This window comes from Spea bombifrons, chromosome 5 (assembly GCF_027358695.1).
Source record: "Spea bombifrons isolate aSpeBom1 chromosome 5, aSpeBom1.2.pri, whole genome shotgun sequence".
Taxonomy (NCBI): domain Eukaryota; kingdom Metazoa; phylum Chordata; class Amphibia; order Anura; family Pelobatidae; genus Spea; species Spea bombifrons.
Window position 1 is genome coordinate 75,985,670 of NC_071091.1, and position 23,754 is coordinate 76,009,423.

Genomic DNA, 23,754 nt, shown 5'->3' on the forward strand with positions numbered 1-23,754 from the left:
CCAGTTCATCCACTCGGGGCATGGGGTACGCATCAAACTTTGAGACCTCATTTAATCTCCTGAAGTCATTACAGAACCTCCACGTCCCATTGGGCTTTGGGATTAGCACAATGGGGCTTGACCATTCACTAGTGGATTCCTCAATCACACCTAATTCAAGCATGCGCCTGACCTCAGAGGATACCGCCTCCCTACGTGCTTCTGGTATCCTGTATGGCTTCAGGTTCACTTTACTGTGAGGCTCAGTTTTAATATGGTGTTTTATGAGGTGGGTACGCCCAGGTAGGTCCGAAAACTTGCGTCTGTTTTCCTGCAGGAACTCCCTCACCTCCTGCTTCTGGGGCACTGACAGTGCCTCTCCTATTGTTACTGGGGGAACGGGTTGCCCCACTTCTTTGACCCCTGCCTGGGTTGCCCCCAAAGACTCCCGATCTTTCCACGGCTTGATCAGGTTTACGTGGTAAACCTGGAAGGGTTTTCTCCTGCCTGGTTGATGGACCTTGTAGTTCACCTCACTCATCTTCTCTACAACCTCATAGGGACCCTGCCACTTGGCTAAAAACTTACTTTCAACGGTGGGCACTAAAACCAGGACCCTGTCCCCAGGATTAAAGGCCCTCAACCTGGCAGATCTGTTATAAATTCTGCTCTGGGCCTCCTGTGCTCTTTGCAGATGCGTTTTAACTATAGGCATCACTGTCGCTATTCGGTCCTGCATCTGAGCCACATGTTCAATAACACTTTTATATGGGGTGGCCTCGGTCTCCCAAGTTTCTTTGGCAATATCTAACAAACCCCTTGGATGTCGGCCATAGACTAACTCAAAGGGGGAAAACCCTGTAGACGCTTGGGGCACCTCCCGGATAGAGAACATGAGGTAGGGTAATAGACAGTCCCAATCCCGGCCATCCCTTTCTACCACCTTTTTTAGCATATGCTTGAGGGTTTTGTTAAACCTCTCAACTAACCCGTCTGTTTGAGGGTGGTACACTGAGGTACGGAGGTGAGTGATTTTAAACAACTTACACAGGTCTTTCATGACCCGTGACATAAAGGGCGTTCCCTGGTCAGTAAGAATTTCTTTAGGGATCCCCGTGCGAGAGAACATGTAAAACAACTCCCTAGCAATATTTTTGGAGGCCATGTTTCTTAAGGGTACCGCCTCTGGGTACCGGGTAGCATAATCCAATACAACCAAAATGTATTGGTGTCCCCTAGCAGATTTGACAATGGGCCCTACCAAATCCATGGCAACTCTCTCAAATGGTACTTCGATGATGGGAAGTGGCACCAAGGGGCTACGGAAGTGTGGTGTTGGGGCACTTTTCTGGCATGTGGGGCATGACTCACAATACCTTTTTACTTCTTCATACACCCCAGGCCAATAAAACCTTTGGAGGACCCTCTCTTGCGTTTTATTAGTCCCCAAGTGCCCCCCAAACACATGGTTATGAGCTATGTCCAGCACCAGGTGTCGGTATGGTTTCGGCACCAGAAGCTGTTCCACAATTTCCGTGTTAACTTTGGTGACCCGGTACACTAGATCCCCATTCATGGCAAAATGTGGAAATTTCTGGTCAGCTTCGGGTTCCTGTGGTACCCCATTTACTACGGTGACATTTGCCCGTGCAGTTCCCAGAGTGGGGTCTCTCACTTGCTCGGTCCCGAAGTTACCCCGAGACATTTCTAAATCTAAGACCTGTTGGCCGGGTAGGGAAGTTTCTTCTTCTTCCTCCCCAGCTAACACCTGCAAGGGGAAAGAATCTTCACTATACATTTCAGGTGGGCCTACATCCTTTTCATCATGCCCCTTACTGGTATCATTGTTTCCAATGGCCGTCTCACATGACCCATTATTTACAGGGAAGGGTACAGACTCTGCCGGAGTTTGTTCCCCCGCTGCAGAAACGTTCCCCCTTTTCCACAACTCCCAGAACAATGGGAAATCGTGGCCTAAAATAACCGCATGCATAAGTCTTTTTACAACTCCGACTTCGTAGGTCACAGTTCCAGATGGGGTCACCAACTTAATGGGGGCCACAGGGTAAGCGACAATATCCCCGTGGATGCATAGCACTCTTATGTGCTTGTTCGGCACGTAGTCCATAGCCACAAGGCCGGCCCGAACCAAAGTCACCAGGCTACCCGAGTCCAAAAGTGCCTTCACGGAGCAGTCATTTATTGTCACCATACAAAAATGTGGCTCAGTCTCTGACTCTGGAATGGCTGCACAAACAGGTTCTGCAAATAGGGACTGACGCCGACTAGCGTCACACACCATGGGCTCTGAGTTAAGAGGGCAATAGGCGGCTATGTGTCCCCACTCATGGCACCTCCAGCACTGGGGGGTCCCTGGCCTCCTTAGTAGGGAGCCCTTTCTAGGATTGTGGGGTCCCAGGGGTTCAGGATCAGTCTTTTGCCCTTGCCCAACCTCTAGAGCCCTGCTCTCTCTCACATTTTTCCATACACCTCCAGCTGGAACTCTCTTACCCAAAGATGTCGCGGGTCTGACAGTCTTGGAAGGTGTTGGTGCCGCAGGGACCTCACGGAGGAAGTCCTCGGTTGCTATGAACCTTTCCACCATGTTGACCAGCTGCTCAGCAGTTCTGGGGTCTCCATGCCCAACCCACCGTTGTAGCTCCGCCGGGAGGGCGCGGAGGTAGTGGTCCACTACCACCTTTTCCACAATCTGGGCTGGTGTAGTGGATTCTGGTTCCAGCCACTTGCGTACAAGATGAATCAGATCATACATCTGGGACCTGGCAGGCTTGTCCATGGTGTATTTCCAACAGTGGACTCTCTTGGCCCGAACAGCGGGCGTAACACCCAGGCGAGCAAGGATCTCCATTTTTAGTTTTGTAAAGTCCCGGACATCCTGCTCCCCGAGGTCATAGTAGGCCTTTTGCGGTTCACCAGTCAGGAAGGGTGCAATCACTTCTGCCCACTCTGCAACTGGCAGTCTCTCTCTCTCCGCCACTCTCTCAAATACGGTGAGGTAGGCCTCAACGTCGTCGTCAGGTGTCATCTTTTGTAAGCCCCGCTGAACGGTCCTCCTCACGTTGACAGTCTCAAGGGGGCTTGCCTCCACTTGGGGCTGAGCCACAACAGTCTCTCTGAGCGCAGCAATCTGCTCCATTAACAGGCGATTCGTTTCCTGTTGTTGGGCCATAGTCTGCTGTTGTGCATGTTGCTGGGCGTGAAAAGCCTCTGCATGAAACTTCCGTTGCTGTTCCAAGGCCTGCTCATGTCTCAGGTTAGCCTGTATCAGCTGCTTTATCACTTCCTCCATTGTGCCGGATGGGCCTTACAGTGCTGCAGCCTTCACTCAGGACATATGCTTCCGGCCCTTTAAATGTCCACAAAATTCAGATGCTGTGTTTTGTCCTGCCGTTGCTCCTAGCACAACTGTGCCCGCATTCTCCACCAATTGTAGGGGACAGCTCACGCATGGGGCGGCAATGACAGTTTCACACAGGTTTCCAACGTAAAAGCGTGTTTATTTAGACGTTGTAGTCACAGAGCACCTTGTAAACAAAACAAACTATAAGCCTGTCCGGCTCTAACTAAACAGCAGGATACCTCTCTAGCAGCCTAAGGTCTGACGCAAAGCAAAGCAACCAGTTTTGTATGGGGTAAAGCTTCATACCTGGTGGGCTGCAGCGCTGGCTGTAGCTGCTCCTTCATTCAGTTTCTCCCTCTCTCTGCAAACCTAACAGCCCTCTCTTTTAAGGCTTCCTCCCCAGTAACGAGCTTAGGAAGCCTCACCTGAGAGCACCTAGGGTTGCTACCATGCCTGGCTGAGGTAACCAGGTGAGATATATATCCCATCAACCACTCTCCCATACACTTTACCACAATATATATATAGATATAGATATATATATATATAGATATATATATATATAGATATATATATATAATGATCAAGTAGCCTTTTAAACTTATATCAGCCAACACAACGTGCCATTGGAACACAGGAGTGATGATTGCTGATAAAGGGCCTCTGTATGTCTATGAAGATATTTAATTAAAAAGCAGCCATTTTTAGCTACAATTGTCAAAAAAAATAATTTCTAAGCGACCCCAAACTTTTGAATGGTAGTGTGTGTGTTATTACAAATCTCTGTAATTCACCCATAGAGAGCTAAAGAAAAGTGAAATAAAAACTGCAATATATTTTGCCTCAGTTTATTAACGTTGTCTAATATGTCTGTTTTTATTTCATATTTTTCCTTTGTAGTCTACGGAAGGCTTTCTATTCAATGACCTACGATAGATTTATCTCTGTGAATAAAATCCAGCCTATTATTTGATGAAGCAGTAAATGTTATCACAGATTTCCAGTTCCATTTACGCGTCAAACATTGCTTTTTATATCAGAATAATGTTGGTTTGTCCTAATGCTTAAAGAGACAACATAGTCCCTAGTTATGTGTATAACTTTAATGCCCATTCCATTTAATTTTAATAACGTTCCAACAATCATATCTAACCACATACCCCATGCACTACAGTATGTAAAGTGATTGTGAAATATGCAGGGCCGGCCCTACAATGGAGCCGACTGGGGCAATTGCCCCAGGCGGCACTTTAGAAGGGGCGGCACTTTGCCGCCCCAAGAGGTTTTTTTTGTTGTTCGTTTTGAAGCGGAGGAGAGAGAGAGAGGGGCGCCGAGCTGGTAAGCGAAAACCACTCGGCGCCCCTCTCTCTCTCTCCTCTGCGGCGAGTCTCCCTGTTCGGTCTCGGTGCCGGCTTGTAATGCTGGGCGCCGGAAGTGGCGTCAATTTCCGGCGCTCAGCATTACAAGCCGGCACCGTGGCAGAGCAGGGAGACTCGCCGCAGGACTCTTTAAAGGTAAGTACCGGGGGGGGTGTAAATAATGGCGTCGTCGAAGTTTAAAATGCCGCCCCCCCCGCGTCGGTGGGGGGGGCGGCATTTTAAACTTCGCCCCAGGCGGCGTTAAGTCTTCGGCCGGCCCTGGAAATATGAATACATGAAGAAAAGAAAACCAATAATATATAGGATGTTAAAGATTTTTCAACAGTTTTTGCTTTTAATGCAATGTTAATGCATGCAGTTCTAGGGTTTTTTTTTCTCAATAGTTAAAATAGTAACAAAAATATTTATAGCATAAATTGTGGATAGATATGTTTTTCGTTTCCACCAACATTGACCCAACTGTGATTTCCTTTGGCCTTGCAACATGCTGTGAAAATTACACATAGTTGATTTTTGCCTTAAAAGCTACGTCTTGAAAAAGATCAAGGAAAAAAGATCCAAACTGCTTATAATTTCTTTACAAACTTGAACGGACAAATATGAACTTTACTGAATATCCTCCAACCTGTCATTTTGACGAGGGGCATTACTGTGCACACCTCGTTATACCGAGAGGTGGTCAGAGTGCTACTTTGTGCAAATATAGGTCAGTAACATTTTCACCCTTTCAAATAACCTTTAGTGGAAAATTATTTCTCTAAAGCAGGTTTGTGATTTTCCTAAATACATATGTTTTGCACTCTAAATGATCGGAAGTAAACTTATTTCCTAAAGTGTAAAATGTAAGAAAAACAGGTAAACTCCATATTGTAGATACAACAGATTGCTGGTACTTATTCCTCCTACTTTTATAAAGAATGTGCGTTCAGTGCTGACGCTCACCAGAAGGTCCCCAGAGGACAGGAGAGACTCAGCAGGGTCTTTCTAGACCCTACAGCAGGGGCGTCCAACGTGCGGCCCTCCAGCTGCTGCAGGACTACATCTCCCATAACGCTCTTTCAGCTAAGGGGCAGGCTGAGGAGTATGGGAAATGTAGTCCTGCAGCAGCTGGAGGGCCGCACGTTGGACGCCCCTGCCCTACAGGGATCTCCAATTGTTCCCCCTGCTGGGAGATCGCACCCATTAGAGCCCTGTGGATCAGCACAGACAGATCAGGAGGAGGAGAGGGAGATAGTTTCTCCGCCTTTCAAAAAATGAAAAAGAAAATAAAGGGAAAAATGAAATAAAAGAAAAGAAATATAATTAATGGGGAGTCCAGCGATGTCACCATGACATCACTGGCATTCAAAATGTATGAGAGCTCTGCAAAGGGATCTCAAGCCATACTACACTAGAAAAAACAGAGGAAATAATAAAATAATAAAATAACTGAAGCTGAAGTCCCAGTTAGGTTATTATAAAGCTACCCTTACACAGTATGGCTATGTTAGATCCAGTCAAGGGCATCCTTAGTGTTCTAGGTCATATAACTTAGCTACTAAACAGCCCTTCCACCTGAACCTTGCCAGCCCTTATGATAATAAGCTAATTATATGATTCCTCACTTTCCATTTTGTCGGAAAGTTGTCGGAAATTCCACTGTAATGCAATTGTGGGTTCATAAAAGATATTTATTACTTTATACCATATGCATATATTTACAGTTATCATCCCACAAATATTAATTATTAACGCGCTTAATGACTCGCAATATAATTCTTGCTTCCAAAGACAATTTATGCTCATGGAAAACACGTTTATGAAATATGAATGTTTTTTATGGCTTGTGTTATATTATTGTCCACAATCTTATTTTACATTACTGGTCTTTATACGTCGTTCTGCCTGGCAAACTTTTAATATTTCATTTTCAAACTAATAAAAAATATATAATTTAGCAAAGGAATAGGCATAACCCAGAGCAAAATAGCACTATACAATGCTAATTACCTTGTCGTAATAAATCATCTCTGCGCAAATTAAAATAGCTAGCTAGATTATAACTTTCCATAGAAGAAATAGCTATAATCTAAATTAATTTTGCCGCTGACAGTTTAAATAGAAACACCTCAAAGAATGTTAAACAACTTGCAAAAGCAAATACATGAATCTATGTCAAACACGTCCTGGATATCTGTAAACATATAATAATTAAAAATAATAATAGATCAATGTTTTATAGTACACTTACGATTACCGGAGAGAAAAAAAATAAAACAGAGCTTCATATATGAATTAAAATGGTATTAAAAGGGTAGTTTTACAAACCTTTGACCATTTTGCTCTTAGTTTTTTTTTTATTAAGATTTGTTTTTATATTTGGTTACCTTTGGGCCTAGTGAGTCAATAAAACACTATAAAATACTATGTTTTAAAAAGTTGTTGAATGGGCGGTCAAATAGGTAGGAGAAAAAAAGTAGCTTTTTGGTATACATTATCTCAGGAGAAGCAATAATTTATTTATTATTATTAAATTCAAATAGTGCCATTATGTACTGCAGCATTTTACAAAATATGACATAAGTAGTGCATCACATATGAGTTCTGACCAGAAATAAATGACTATGGTTAAAAAAAAAGTAACATATAGTATATGCCAGATGTAAAGATTTCTTAATCTGCAAAATATTTAATAGGTTTCAAGAGCAGTCAGTGCATGGAGAATGTAGAAATATATTCCACTGATGTGTAAATAGGCCTCATTAATCGTGGGCTCTGTGGGTAATTCATGCATCTCATCCTTACCTGAAAAAGTAACAGGAAGGAAGAATAAAAGCAGCTAAGGAACAGGCTGGGAGGAATTACTGTCCTACAAAAATGAAAAAGGATTTGCTATATTTTTCTTATAACCGAAAACTATTAGTTTCAGTTGGCAGCAGGTCAATGGACTATCAATTATGAATATAACTTAACCTTTCCATGTAAACATGTGTCAGTCTCTTTTAAGAACCATGAAATGTTCATAGAATACTTATATAATGCCATACTTCTGGAATAGAAATAACTGCAAATATTCAACATTACTGCTAGTCAGATCGAGCTCATTGTTTTGCGTTTTAAGTATGTAGAAAAAAAAAAATGCGGAGAATAGAGGTGATTGGCAAGTCAGACAAAAAGCCATTAATGCCGCTGGTGATCAATAATAATCAGCCAATTAAAAGCAAATACAAGACCGCTGTTTGAAAGCTAATGGAAGTCTGTGTGGCTTTTGAAATAGTCAAGGGAGAAAGGGAAGAATCAAATATCAACTGAGGTACGCCATTCAAGCTTCCTACAAAGATTTTTCCATTTGTTTAGCGTTGCAAGAGCTTTATGGTTTCTGTAAAGTATGGGATGCTGTCGATGTACAAGGACTTTGAAATGTCTTATTTCTGTCTTGTAACCGAAGATCTGTGTACCAGACTCGCCTTTACAGGCTTTTATAGGGCTCAAACTCAGTGAGTTCCGTGTATGTCCAAGGAATTGACTATTTATACTGCAGCGCCCCAACAAACTCTCCTTTTAGTGAATAAAGAACTACGTAGATTCAGAGCCAATATACTGAGTGTCCAACTGTTTTGTTTTATTAGCGTTGGTGTGTTCTTGTACTTACTGGCAGACATTATAACATGTCTAGTTGTTCACTTCCCACTGTGCAGCAATAATACAATTTATATTTTATATATCCACAAGATACTCCTTACAGAGTGATAAACGTCTTCATACGTATATCTTTGTATTTCTTTAATGTGTTCCCTTTTTGAAGAGCCCTTGATTTCACCCTGCATGATAATCAATGGTGTGTTCTAAAATGTTACAACCTCTTTAAAAAGCTAAATGTTTTCTTGAAGGCAAAAAAGCATTTTACTGATAGGTCATCAGACAGAAATTATAGCTCTGCGGTTTCCTTAAAATGAGATTCTTAACAATTGAACATTTCATTTGTCAAAGAACGACACAAGTTTTCTAATGGAAATGTAATTGTAGTACCATTTTAAACAGTTGTCACTGTGCGGCGTTGCTAATGATGCGCGGGTCAGAGGAATTTTTTTTTTTTGTCATGCGCTTGGTCAAACATGCCAGTTATAATAAAGAATAAGGTCACTCTATAAAATTAAACACTACAGGGGGAACAGATCAAACTTTTTGCACACTTTGCTCCTTGCTGAAATCATTTGTGGTAATTTTACACTTAGAAGATATTTAATTAACTAGGAAAAGTGGAACAAGGAGAAGGCAGCAGGCTAGAGGAGACGGAAATTAGTCATTTCTCCCAATGTCGCTTGTAATTTTGGTGAGTGGTGTCATGTCAGGCAAAATGTAGTTGTTGCCTCGTCCTTGGTTGTAGATGGCTAGCATCTAAAAAGTTGATTTCTCTATCCACCAAATCAACCATAATATGATTAGATCAGTACGCTGCACTGTTAGATTATAAGGGTCACATTTCTTGTCTTTAAATTGGAAGGAAACGTATTAATGCGTTCAATTAAAACATACATGACTCCAATGAGGACAGGTGTGCTGTACAAATACAAATATTCCATGCATTCCATGAGCAACAGACTTGGAAAATGAATAAGTCAAATAATATTCTGGCGTGAAAAGTATCCAGCTAACACTGTGCATGCCTATGAAGTTAACTTTGATAAAATCACAACACATCAGAAGTCGCAATGATGCAAATGTAAAGAATAGTATGATATATATACATTCAATTATCTTTCAAAGGACTGTAAATCCAGACTCCTCTGTAACCATGTTGACTAAGATGGGCAGGTTGTAATGTAACTATATGAACAAGTTTGATCTTACATGCCTTGTAAAATGAGATAATATGCAATAAAACACTCTCAAGACCTCGGAAAATAATATGTCTGGAAGGACTTGATGTTTTCCATTAGCTTATCTTTAAGATCAATTTATCAGAAGTACATTTTAAAAAAAAAATAGTTTTGAACTATTTTAAAGAAGCAAAAATAATATATAACTTTTCAACTGAGCTCTTCCATTTCCTTACCTCTTAGTAATTCTACAAACTTGAGGTAGTGAGGTAGAACAGTAGGCGGTTTTGGATATGGCTCATTCCTTAGCTGGGGTAATATTCATAAAGTATCCGTAAGGGAGGTATTTGGGGAGGGTAGAAACACAAGTGGACAAATCAAATTAAATAAAAAGTTCTATATGATGACTTAAATGGAAATGTTCAATGAGATTGATGATAGAACAAAGTAGGTTTGAGAAGGTGGCAGTTAACAGAATCAGGAAACGATATCCCTTACATATAATATATTTTAATACATTAGTATTATATTTACGTCAAAGAGTAAGTTATTGTGCACATTGTTTCAATAAGACCTATTTCAAGTTTAAAAGTGTGGCATTATGTGCTTGATATTAACAGCTAGGCAAATATTAGGGCCAGGCAGGACCAAATGCTTACAATTAGGACCATGGTGGCCAGTTATAGTTGCCTGCTTACTAACATATTTGAAAACCATGAAACATCAGTTTAAATCCCCCCCCCATGAAAGTATACACTAAGATTTCTATTTCTGAGGTTTTAATCCCATGTTTATTCTGCTCGTGCTTGTGGTGTTAATAATGAAACCATGTTTAATTCTAAGGATGCTAAAGAAATCAATAATCTATTAAGAATTCTTTTGCAGAACATTTATGCTTCTAGATGGAAGCCTGATTTGGTTAATTGATTCATGAATAAAATAAAATAGCACCAGCTAATGAAAATGAAGGAATAAGAACCAAATTAAATAAGTATATTACTTGCAAAGAAATTATGTATTTTAATAACATTAGTTGAATTGCTTTATTTTCTTTGGTAAGTTGCTATTTTGTTTGCTTTCACATGATTACTCTACATACCAATATGTACCAATAGCCTTATAAATTATGAATAAAATACACATTGTTATAAACATGATGACATTTCTTTAGCTGTTTCAACTTCATTAAAAGTCTCAAAGCTAAATTGTAATGTTTATCCCATAAACCAATTTTTAACGTGCATTGCTAAAGAAATCCTGACGTGATAATCCAACAAGAACCGCCAGAAAACCATGTTTATGCACTTAATAGTCCCCTAATCATAAATGTGAGTGTCGAAAAGTTTTCAGCGTGAGAGATTAGCATTAAATTACTGTTACTGTTTCCTATTCAAGTGAACAGGGTTTTTACAGTTGGGAAAAATGCTGAAAAGAAGTAATTTTTTTGTAATCCAGGTCTATCTCTTACTAGCCAGTTAATTCAATGTATTGTGACATTACTCATTTTGTGTTCTAGAGGAAAAGCAAAATATCTTACATATCTACAGTGATTGGGGCTGTAAAATCAGATCTATATGAGATTCAGTTTTTAGTTTTTTTTTTTTTTATTAAACAGAGCTATTGTGTCTATTTTATTTAGAAAGTATTTTACCAGGAGGAATATGTTGAGATTTATCTCTTTTTCAACTGTGTCCTGGGGAGCCAAGTCCAGAAACAGTTTTACATAGAGTATACAGATTTAATAAAAGTAAACAATAGAAATAAAAACAATAATAACCATAAACATGATCAGAACAAATAGGAATAAGTAATCTAATAACAGGTACGTTCTGTTTGTCGATGTTAGGAGACGTTCATTTTCAGGGATTTTAGGCTATTTGATTAGTGAATTCACAGGTTAAAAAAGCCTCTCGCATATTTTGTACTGTAACTTTCATGAAGTAATGTACATGAATATGCTACTACATATATAATATATATTTTATATTATAATATATGTTTTAAGTTGTTTTTTTTTTCAGTTATATCATGTGATGTGATCCAGCGTTTTCCTTAAATGTAATTTCCTAGTTAAAGTGTAAGCTGTTTATAAGGATGTCATCATAAACATAACTATAACAAAACTGGATTCACAGGGGGAAATACAACTCATTAACTACTTCAGGGTAAAATAAGCCTAATGAAGAGACCTAGCTAGTCTCGAAAGCTTGCAATCCATTATAAATTTACCAAATTAGCTTTCTCTCTTTCTATGGCTAACACGGTACAACTATACATCTTAGCCAAAAAAGCGACCAGATATCAAAATTATTTTTTTTCTTCTTTTTTTTTAAACTCATACATTGTAATTGGGTGTTGCTTTCTTTTAAGGATGCACCGCAGGCACATTGATGACAATAGTGACTGTAGAAATCCAATATTCCTTACATTTTTTTAAGTCACCAGGGTGGTTTTTATTTATGTAATTTATTATAATAAATATTACATTTTGCAACACAAGTATTGATGAATTTCTCTAGCGATTCTATAGGCATACCGGCCCTTTTAGTGAGCTAATTAAAAGTTATGTTTTATCTTTACTCGATTTATTATATGGTGTCTAGTCATGCTCATTTCTGATTGCAGTAAAAACATAACCTTGACTGTGTATCCTTCTGTGCTCTATTGAACTTGTTCAGAATCACAATGCAGCCAATTCACTTATGGGGTCAGATTCCAAGGTTATGATAAATCTAAGTAATTGAGAAGAAATTCTTGCATTGATTACAATAGGATAAATAAAAAAAAACCAGCTAAAATAAATGTATGCACTGGTTTCTATTTAATAACGTGTACCAGATGTATCCTCAGCACTGAATCCAGGCCATGCAGTATCTAGTAAGAGTTCTAGGAATGAAGATGGTGTGCTGGAAATATTTTTGTATTTATGTGCTAACTTTGTATTCGTGTGTTAATAAGACATTTTATTGTCACAAATGTCTTCCAGAACTTTGTCACAGACAATATACAATATATAAATCATATTCCTGAATTTCTGCTGTCTGTTTTTATTCTGAACTTATAAAGAGGTTGCATCAATGTCACATTTAAAATAACTGTTTTTCTAAAACTTCTGCCTATACATGGGAAAGATAATACTGCTGCTCAGATCATAAATTTACCCTTCAATGTACAGATGGAAACATCGCTTGTAGCTCCCGTTCTACAATTTTTCTTTTTTAGAAATAAAACTAATACATAACAGTACAAGAGACAGCTCTCGTCTTTTATCTTCCATCCCTTTTGTCTATTCGATTAGCAGCACAAGTATCTGCATGACTGTGTTTTCAGGGCAAGAAGCTAGTTATTGATTGTTGGAGCTGAGGAATGATTACAGGACCAATATATTTCTCTTCCCTGTTTGGCTCCATTTCGCGTGTTGGTGATATACACGCTGGCAGAAAGTCTGAAGTGTATAATGAAAAATGCTACTAAGTACTTGAATTTGTGGTACTAAAGAAGTTCATACCCAAGGTCATTCTTAAAGTTATGCAGACACTTGGTGTGATTTATTACCTTAGACAAGTGTGTACAGGGTTAGATGGATGCAATATATATGCAGCTGTGTTGATTATACTTAATCAACCCATATTCAACGTCAATGAGATAAGGAACTGGATAATTGAACTTTACAGTGTTAAAGGTTCCTTGAGATAATGTGTATGAAGTATAGTACCAGGAGTAGCTCGCAGGTAGCTTCTTCATCTGACGTTGAGCCAAAATTCCCATGATCCCCTTACCTAGCCTTAGACTCACAGAGGATCGTTGGAGCTGTAGTTCTAGAACAGGGGTTCTCAGCCAGCCCCTTAGCTGAAGGAGCATTATGGGAGATGTAGTCCTGCAGCAGCTGGAGGGCAGCAGTTTGAGAACCCCTGTTCTAGAAGATACCTATCTTCAAATGTAGCACGTACCTTTTTCATGAAGCATTTTCTAACGCATCAGTGACAATGCAAAATATTGTTCAGAAATATAGTATGATCTATGGAAACAAAGCTATTTGTAGGATGTGGCTCCCTTATAATTATTATTTAAAACCTCATATTTGGTACAAAGTCAGAATACGCCATACTAAATATTTTTGGGATTTGTTATCTCCACACTATATTGATGTCAGTTCCTATACATTCAACATACCTTTACTAAGAAGGGTGTTATAAAATACAGGTACAAAACCAGCACACAAAGGGTACAAATCATGTTTATATGGGCTATAGCTCGGCACTGGTAACGCTAAGTAACTGGTCAGTGTTAACCAACTGAATGCCAGGTATCTTTCCAACATCTTAATAAGGGCTGCCCTCCACCACTATAAAGCACTAAAAAAGTTACAGCTAATAACCTAGGCACACATTTTAAATGTGCAGTTATGTTTCATGTTTTATGTGTTTTTGTATTAAAGTGCATCCAATGAGTATGCAATGCTGCATTAAGTAGATAAAGCCATCTCTTTAGTAAGGACGCATGTAAAACAATTGCTTGCCATAATTATGAGAGATTCTTCCGTCACCATGAAAAAAGCATTGCTCGTAGGCGTCTTCTATTAAAAGCATGGAATATATGCATGTCACACACATCCTCTGTTACAGCGACTGATCCCCATAAGTGAATTAAATACTAAGCTTTAACACATTGCTGAACATCTAACCATTCGGATCTGAAATCACAGGGAGGCTTGCCAGGGCTCACAATTTCCGGGTCTGTAGCTTACAATTATCACTGTCATTAAACAGGTGCAGTGACTCTTCCTTTAAATCGTGTCCTGTTGTTAATTGAAAGAATCACATTTGAGAATGGCAGTATTTTACTCCTACCTTCCCTAATTGGTTTGTCATTACTTTATCAGAATCCACTAACCCCATTAGCCGGTGATTAGCATGTCGTTTGAAGTCTCCAAACCACCAATTAAAGATGCCGCAGCTCAACATCTCTAGCAAATGACACTGTCTGATAATATATTACAATAAAAACTGGGAAGCACTCCTAATCCTTATTACCCTTGAAATACTTTATACAGAATATAACATCGTAGAAGGATTTTTAAGGTAAAAATTATATTTTAGTGCTATGGCCAAGGAAAGTCCACAGTGACCCATCAGGGAACGTTTCAGCCCATATTTGTCCTTTAACTGGACACAGGGGACTTGGCTTTGTGACAGCAGCCTCTGCAAAAAGGCAGAAAATAGGAGGAGGGAAGGATAAACAGAGACATGGTATAAAGGATGTATTTAATGAGACGCATGTTTTTTGCCCGTAGACCAGTACTACAAAACCATTATTTCTAATACATCAGATTTTCCAAGGTATTAGTATCATTGTATACCGATGTAGGCATAAGTGGGGGTAGAGCAGGGCCGGCCCAAGGCATAATGCCGCCTGGGGCGAAGTTTAAAGTGCTGCCCCCCCCCATTATCTACCCTTCCTCTCCCTCCCTCCCTATTTTCTACCCTTCCTCTCCCTCCCTATAATCTACCCTTACTCTCCCTCCCTATTATCTACCCTATCCCCCCCCCTTTGTACTTACCTTTCAGCAGTCCTGCGGCGAGTCTCCCTGCTCAGTCTCGGTGCCGGCTTGTAATGATGAGCGCCGGAAATGACGTCATCTTCCGGCGCTCAGCATTACAAGCCGGCACCGAGACTGAGCTGGAGGGCTCGCAGAGGAGAGAGAGGGGCGGCGAGCGTGTAAGCGAAAACCACTCGGCGCCCCTCTCTCTCCTCCGCTTTAAAAAAAGAAACAAAAAAAAGAAGGGCTTGGGGCGGCAAAGTGCCGCCCCTTCAAAAGTGCCGCCTGGAGCAATTGCCCCACTCTGCTCCATGGTAGGGCCGGCCCTGGGGTAGAGTCTGTACCAGTCTCACATAATGTCACCTTTTACCGAGCCATTTCATGGACAATCGTTGAAGGGTTGCTCCAGGGAGTGTGACCAGGCCAAAAAACACTTTCACGCAGAAAGGAGACAAAAAATAATGAAAGATAAGTGAAAGGCGAGAGGGACATGAGAAATAAAAAAGGAGGAGATGAGAGAGAGAAAGCCAGGAAAAAAGAGGGGAGGTACAAGAGACACTCACACTAACACCCACCTAGACAGTGACACTCACACATACACCCATTTACACTAACACACACCCAGACATTCATACTAACGCATACACCCAGACACACACGCCTCACTTATCCTGTGGGAAGCCTAAGCCTATCTTCAATGCAAACATTGCAAGCTGCGAGGCTACTGTGTGGTCATGCAATGTTACGTGACCCTGCCAAACTCTGACTATTTTCAAACCACGAACAGCCCAGTGGTTTCCATGACATGGAGGTACGTCCCGGTCAAACCTGGAGGTGAGGCAACCAACTCTAATTATTGTTAATTCAAAACAGTGTTAATCTTAATGGTATTGTTAATTATCAGACTTACATCACTACAGAATGTATATATTTATGAATATATGAATAAATATAATGTAATAGAAGAAATCGCATGGAACATAAGTATTGCATGTAAAGCGCAAATCTTAAACATGCAGTATTAAAAATATATCAGGCATTTCTTCATTCACTGTCCGTTCTCATTTAAAGGCAAATGTTTATCACTGTATGTCACTAGCACACAGTGTGGGACACCTCTTATAGTTTCATTTAGTATTTATGATGGCCGCTTCAAATTTAATAACTGGCACAATTAAAGTTGAAGACCATAATACTCTAAGTAACAAGATAATTATTTTTTTATTATAATAGTTGATAATATGCATACATTTACATGATTCCCTGCAATAAAAGTAACATGACTCCCTGTAGATAATATTATGTATTTCTAAGCAACTAGGGAGCCTCGTGCTACCTAACATTATGTGGCCCTTTCATAGCATTCAAGCATTTAGGAGGTTATTACATGTATGACCATACATTCCAAGGATGTACGGATGGCATTAAACTCCCTACCATCACAGAGTAGCATTAAAATATTTTTTTTATATACTAGCTTGGCAGCAAGAGTGTTAATTATAATTCTGCTAAGTCTATTAGTTCTGGCTATTACTAACACCCGTGTAATGATAACTGCCACCTACTGACATATACGTAGATTTAGCTGAATTGATGACATCTACATTGAAATATATATCACTTAATGGCACGATGTTGGAGATGGTTGTCCATTGGAGATAGCCATTTGACATTAGACTTGTAAAAAAGAAACGAGATACATATTTGACAATAAGTGGTTCTTGGCAAGCATTCATATTAAAGCTTAATCTTATCGTTACATCCTTAATTACTATACTGCTGTTACATTTTCTTGATAGAGAAACAGCAGATTACGCAGCATTAGTACTATAAGCAGAGGATACAGGAACCATATATATCTATATATAGATATATATATATCTAAATATCTATATATAGATATATATACCTATATATATATAGATATACAAACATGAGACATGCTGGTACAGATTCAAAAGAGCTCCCAATCATGTAAAGATAAATGGCTCATAAAACATTGCTAAAATTCTAGGTATTTCATACAGATTTCACCCAATTTCCCAAGATGTGCCAATGAAGACTTCACTGGAATTCTATTGTCAGGTAGGAAGTTGTGAAATATTATGGAGTAAACCTGTATTGTTTTAGCAGACTATGCATGTACATTTAGCACTAAAGATTTCTTCCAGCTGTGCAGATCCAATGCTCCTACCTCAAGTATCTAAGGACTAGGAACCTGTTCAAGATGATGGCAACTCTCACATACTACATGACAGAAAACAAAAGTGATTTGTTTTGCATTATCGGTATTTGAAAAACAAAAACACATGATTTACATCTACCTTACACTCGTGATCATTAGACATTAACTGAATTGTTACAGCACCTCTTTAAAATATCTAATGTTTTTAATCGTTATTTAAAAAATTAAATGCCCATTCCTATATATTTTTAGTCTGATGTAATTCACTTGTCAAAGTGTTACATATACTGCATACTCACTAATTATGCACACAGAGAAGCAAGCTATTCTTCTGTATTGATGTAGTTAAAATGTATTATATAGTACTCTTGGCGCTAGAATATCCTTATTTGTGAATATTACATCATTACTCTTCTATTCCTGTTTTTTCCACAGTTGTCTGTATAGAGCAGTTCTAAAACAGACTTCAAAAGAAATTATAAATAAATTATTATATCTGGAAACTCATAAAGGGTTGCATTGTAGGCCCCATGAACTACAGGAGATACCAGGCCTCCTATTCCACACTTAGTGCTAACTATTCTTACTCCTTACTCTGTCCATTTATAGCCACAATAGGTCTATTTAAATCGTAGTTATTTACTCACATATCTTGTACTTCGTGTTTATGAAATATGCAAACTCACACAATTGTACATACTTAGTATGAAACTAATTACTTTTGGCACAAATGATTTGTATGCAAATTGTGTTTGAAACTGTTTTCATAACACTAAAAATGAGTTTGGTATTTTTCCTCAATGGATCTATGCAGCATTAGCCATAAAGCAGTGTTATTAAAGCATAATTAATTAGAACAGAATGGTTAGCGTTAATCTCGCAGGTATGCCCTTAACAGTTTAGCTGAAAATGGTGTGCTCCTGATATTGTACACAAGAGGGCGACAAAAGGAAAGTGTGCCATGGGCAGCCGGAAAGCACATTTTAGACACCTCTGGCTCATTAGATCTGATGAATGCAATGTATTATTATTATGCTTTTTTGTTCTCATTGTTTTCAATGCGACACACATTTGCAGGATTTGAGAAATCATCCAAAACTAGATCATTTTTGTGTTCCCTTTAATGCCTTCTTATGGGGTCATTATAAGTGTGGGACTGGAAGAGATCTCATAGAGTGTATTCTTGAAGCCACCCCTGAAGGCTTGGAAGTGGTCTGAGCAGAACTCACCTGCATCACTTTTCTGTTCTAAAAAGTAAAACACAGTAAAAAGGCTTTGATTTAAGATCACTGAGGTTTTGTCTTTTTTTTTCCCTTTTTGCTATGGCGGTTTCTTCCTGTAAACCATTAGGGCATTTATCCTTTTTTTGGCTTCCTCCCACTTCCCTTCTTCCCGTAATGCAGGTTTATAATAATGCAATACAGTTTGGATTATTCTGTACAATGCTCATTTTGCTGATGTTTAAAACGCCATCATTAATTATTGTAAACTACGACCAAGGAGTGATTTCATTTACAACTCTCCTCTTAACTTGATTGTGAAAAGGTTTCCTTTATGAATTTTGATTTTGTCAGCCTAAATTGTTATACAGTTGTGGTAGGTGTCAACTTGTGTATCTTAAGCTTAGTCCTGAACTACAACACTGGCAATCCACCACCAGCTCTAATTGTACTTATTCAACACTGGGAGGGCAACAGGTTGACAAGAGGTAGACAACAACGTACCTTGTGATGGACATTTGACTAAGTGTCACATAACTATTACAAACTTCCATAAGACTTGCCACGGATATGGTGTTTTTACTTTACTCACCAGCACATTTAGTTCTAGTCCTCAATGCTGGACCTGGAGATCCGGTTCCTCCTTCTCCTGGCCTTGATAAGAGGACACTTATTTCATATTCTGTATCAGGATCCAAATGTCCTATCTTGTAGCTAGAAGAGTCCACTAGCTGAATGTCAAACCAGCTTCCACTTGTGGTACGATATTCTACCTCTCTTTGAATGATGGGCCCATCACCATTGATTGAATTTGCGTTGAGCTGTATCCACAAATATGTTGCTCCTACAGATGAGAGTTGAGGTGGTGCAATGGGAACAGGAGGTTCTGAAACAGATATACATTGTATTAACGTAGGAACTAATAAGAACGTGTCACTAATAAAGAAGCACTGAGTTATATTTTAACAGTTGTAGCAGATAAATTATTTCAACAATGGTAAGTTAAATATAGAAATAAAATATATTTTACATTTTCTTACAGGGGAAACTACAACACAAGCACAATGATGCAACATATTAGAAGGACAACAGTGGGCCTGAAGGCAGCCATGGTAGAATCTGTATAAGCAAACGATAAATTAAATATATGGATATGATAAATAAAACCTTGTTGTATACTAAACACTTATTGGCATTTACTCCATAAGGTTTTATATGATTTTGGGAAAATGTTGTGTCTTGATGGAAAATTAAGGTAAAATAGTCACCTGATGTCACACCCTTTATAAACATCTACACAAGCAGTCACTTGTCAAACTATGTATCACCAGAACACAGGCAGTAAGTTACAACAAGCAGTTTAATTAGGGCTAAATGAGCCGCAACCACCTTATGCCTAGCAATATTAATCTTTATGCTGCAAGCTTTCCCCAAGCATTACACTCTATATGAGGTCATGAAATAAGTATTCCGACGCACCTTGTTTGAAACCCTTCCTGAAAAAAAGGAATAGCTAATTATAAAAACATCACTGCCTTTAAATATTATTTTATTGATTTTATACCTGACCGAATATTGGATTTCACAATAATTAATAGTCCTGCCACTAGACATCCCTAATGTGAATGCTTGTTAGTACTTGGCTGTTTTCTTGTAGTGATTGAATTTATATGCAAGAACCATGTGTTGTACTCAACTAGAAATCATTTAACATCAATTTAGGTGATTAAGCTATTTCTTGAACCAGGACGTGATTCAATGCGTTTCTAGAAAACCCTAAGGCAGTTGTGAAGCCATGCTGGAAGCGCTGTTAATTACTTTCAAGTCTCCCCTCTTAATTTAGCTCGGTTGAACTACAATATTAGAGAAAGAACAAGGTCAAAGAGGTTACTAGATACACTGATTAGTGATAGTACTGGGAGAAGTTAGAATTCATTTTGTAAAGTCTTGGTGTAATCCCTTGGGCCGTTTGTATAAACTTACAGCTAACAGCGAGGGACAATGTTATCCTGAAAGAGCCCAGAGAAGCTGACAGTTCATGGAATAAAATACATAGCAAACAGAAATCTTATCCAAACTGCATTTCACCAATATAACACAAATTATGTACATATCCTCACATACCCAGAGCTCTATGATGGAAGGGTGACTAGATAAGAAGATGATGCATGTCTATATTTATATATTTTGAAAGTCTACAAATAAAGTGTCACACAAGATTGAATTTAAGGTCATAGAGTGACCTTATTATGACTTATTTCATTAATTTCAATTAACAAACCGTAAAAAGAAACAATTTTACAACTATAACTTATTATGTGATATACTCAGATTCTATATTATGATTTGATTTCCCGTCAGGTGAAAAGATTGTAACAGAAATAGGTTTTTAGTCTACAAGAATAGCTCCCTCTTCTCCTTCTGTACCAGTATGCTTTAAAGTCTGTTCATCATCTTGTCAGTTTTGTATATTGTTCATTTTCATTCTTCCATACTGTAACAGCGGTATCAGGATATACCTTTATAAATTTGCCATTAACGTACTGTTCCAAAGGAAGTTCTATTAGTGCAAAATGTGAGTATTCATGATTTAAAGATTTATATTCTGCATAGTATAATTAAAATAAGTATATTATGTTATGCAGACTATAAATCTGGAAATGTTCTGCTGGTATCATACAAGGACCATCATGACATATATTTATCAGGCTCCTGTACACTAAATAGATACATACAGTGCTGTGAAAAAGTATTTGCCTTCTCTATTTCTTCTATTTGTGCCTATTTGTTATACTTAAATGTTTCAGATCATCAAACTAAGTATAATATTAGACAAAGACAACTCGAGTAAAGACAAAATATAGTTTGTAAATTATGATTTCTTGTATGGGATGAAAAAACATATCCAACCCTACCTGGCCCTATTTGAAAAAGTCAGTCAGTTTGTGACCTAAACCTCAAGCACAGTTGGGTTATTAGGTTTAGGGGTTAATTATTTTATCACATGGGTGATAAAGTTTTTGATTAACTATTTCCCTTTAATTAATGAAATTGTAATTTTAAAGCTGCATTTTCTGTTTACTTATATTGTCTATATTAACCTGTTCTTTTCCCTTAGGACATGTCCTTAAAACATGTGCCAAGAAGCCCATTGAGACATACCAGTATAAGGATGTACCTGACTGACTGTTGCAGCAGCAGGGATATCTCCATTCTGCTACATCGTGTGTAACGGCACTCACAGCGATACAAGGAATGTCCGATCACACAATCCGGCATTCCTTTCTGGTAGGTGTCAGTGCTGACACCCACTAGAGGTTTACTCAAGGGCGGGAGAACTCTACAGGTCTCCTATTGATCAACCTGCTGGCTGATCCCACATATTGTGATCAGGAATGCAGGGCTATGAAGCCTTGCTTGCTGATCCCCGTGTGATCAGCACAGACATTATCAGGAGGAGGAGAGGGAACAAAAGTTTTATTATCTTCTAAAAAATGGAAAAAAAACCATAAAGAAAGTCAAATAATAAATAATATAAAAAAGTGATGTCCAGTGATGTCACCATTACATCACTGGCGTGAAAAAATGCACAAAGTATTTCGAGCTATACTGCAGTGGAAAAAAGCGAAGATATATATATATATATATATATATATATATATTTTTTTTTTTTTTTTTTTTTTATGTGCATTACACACATACTCATGTTAAAGATTTTATGTGGATTTCAATCAACTTTTTAACTACAATTATTTTATATTTATCGTATAACATTTCTAATAAACTGCAATTTTGTATCAAAAAATGTGAAAAAAATCTGTTTGGTGCTAACATCTGCCGCACCCATTACTGCATTATCTTTAGCGACACTTGGGAACTGCTCCAATTAGGTGCTTTAACAGCCTATACAAAAGCCCCCCTCTTCTTTACCCCCTTACTATTTATTACACTTACTCCTGGTGCAGCTCTACACACTTTTTACATAGATAGTCTCATTCAAGGGGTTAAATCATTATGTTGCACTATACAGAACAAATTAAATGATCATATCAGTTTGCAAAATTCAAAATCCAATAGTAAGAAAGACAAGAAAAAAGAAACACCGAGTTAATAATTGCCATTATTAAAAGAAATGAAGATTTACTGTCAAAAAAATTTAGGCACATAAAACCCTTTAGTTTGAATTAAGGAACCCGTTTATCACAATTTTTGTAACTGCAACTATACCCGTTTATTAAATTGTTATCATATACAAGAAAAATGGAGACATTAACTTCAGCATAATTGACTGGAGTATATCATAATATATTATTTTGCTATAAATGCAAAGCTTCACCAGCGTTTCTTAAGAATCAGCGTCCTTTAATGTATTTAGAGGACAATTTAACTGGCATTTTGCTAATCCCTTACGAAAAAAATACTGCAGTTTTTCTGAAGTAATACTGCAGTTTTTTGGACATGAAAAAACTGCAATACTGCACTTTTACTGCAGTATTACTGCACATTTACTGCAGTTTTACTGCATTTGTACTTCACTGTACTGCAGTTGTACTGCAGTTATTTTTGTACGGAACTACAAATGCAATAAAGCTGCCGTACATTGAATTACAACTGTAGGTTTGCAATATAAAAACAAAAAGTGCGGTAAATGTGCAGTAAATGTGCAGTAAAACTGCAGTACAGTGAAGTACAAATGCAGTAAAACTGCAGTAACTGTGCAGTAATACTGCAGTAAAAGTGCAGTATTGCAGTTTTTTCATGTCCAAAAAACTGCAGTATTACTTCAGAAAAACTGCAGTAATTTTTTGTAAGGGATGCGTTTGGAGAACTGTAGATTTTACATGCCCCAGTCTTAGTCGGAAGCTTTATCTTTTAATGTCATAATATTTTTCATGTTTGTGATAAGTAAAACATTTTATCGCTAAATAGAGCTTACTCGAGTTCTTTAACAAACACAAAGAATAAATGCAGTCAGTCTCCTTCCAAAACACAAAGAATACTGCAGATCTTACTATTTCAAAGAACACATAAGAACCCAATATTTCAATAAATGCCTTCACAGCTTTTTAAAAAAAGGCAGGATTCCGATATCATCTGAAATCCTCCTGCAGGCTTAAAATGAAAATGACTGAGCTGCAGAATGAGAGATTTTTCTTCTCAGAAGCAACAAAGTTAAGTTTGAGCAGAAGGAACTAAGCTTTGAATGGAAATGGGTCATCGCTACTGCTGATGGCTTCGCCCATGTGCCCCAAGCTAAATAACAAAAGCCTTCTTTTTCTAAAAGCCACAACA

At 38.3% G+C, this 23,754-nt stretch overlaps 1 protein-coding gene across 5 annotated transcripts in view; it reads right to left on the bottom strand.

Moving 5' to 3' along the window:
- Nucleotides 1–23,754, bottom strand: part of PTPRM (protein tyrosine phosphatase receptor type M) — a 321,476-nt gene that overhangs the window by 169,153 nt on the left and 128,569 nt on the right. For all 5 annotated transcript variants that reach the window (XM_053468204.1, XM_053468203.1, XM_053468210.1 and 2 more), the window contains exon 7: nucleotides 19,055–19,348. In XM_053468204.1, the coding sequence (XP_053324179.1) occupies nucleotides 19,055–19,348 (294 nt within the window). The remainder of the gene's footprint in view (nucleotides 1–19,054; nucleotides 19,349–23,754) is intronic.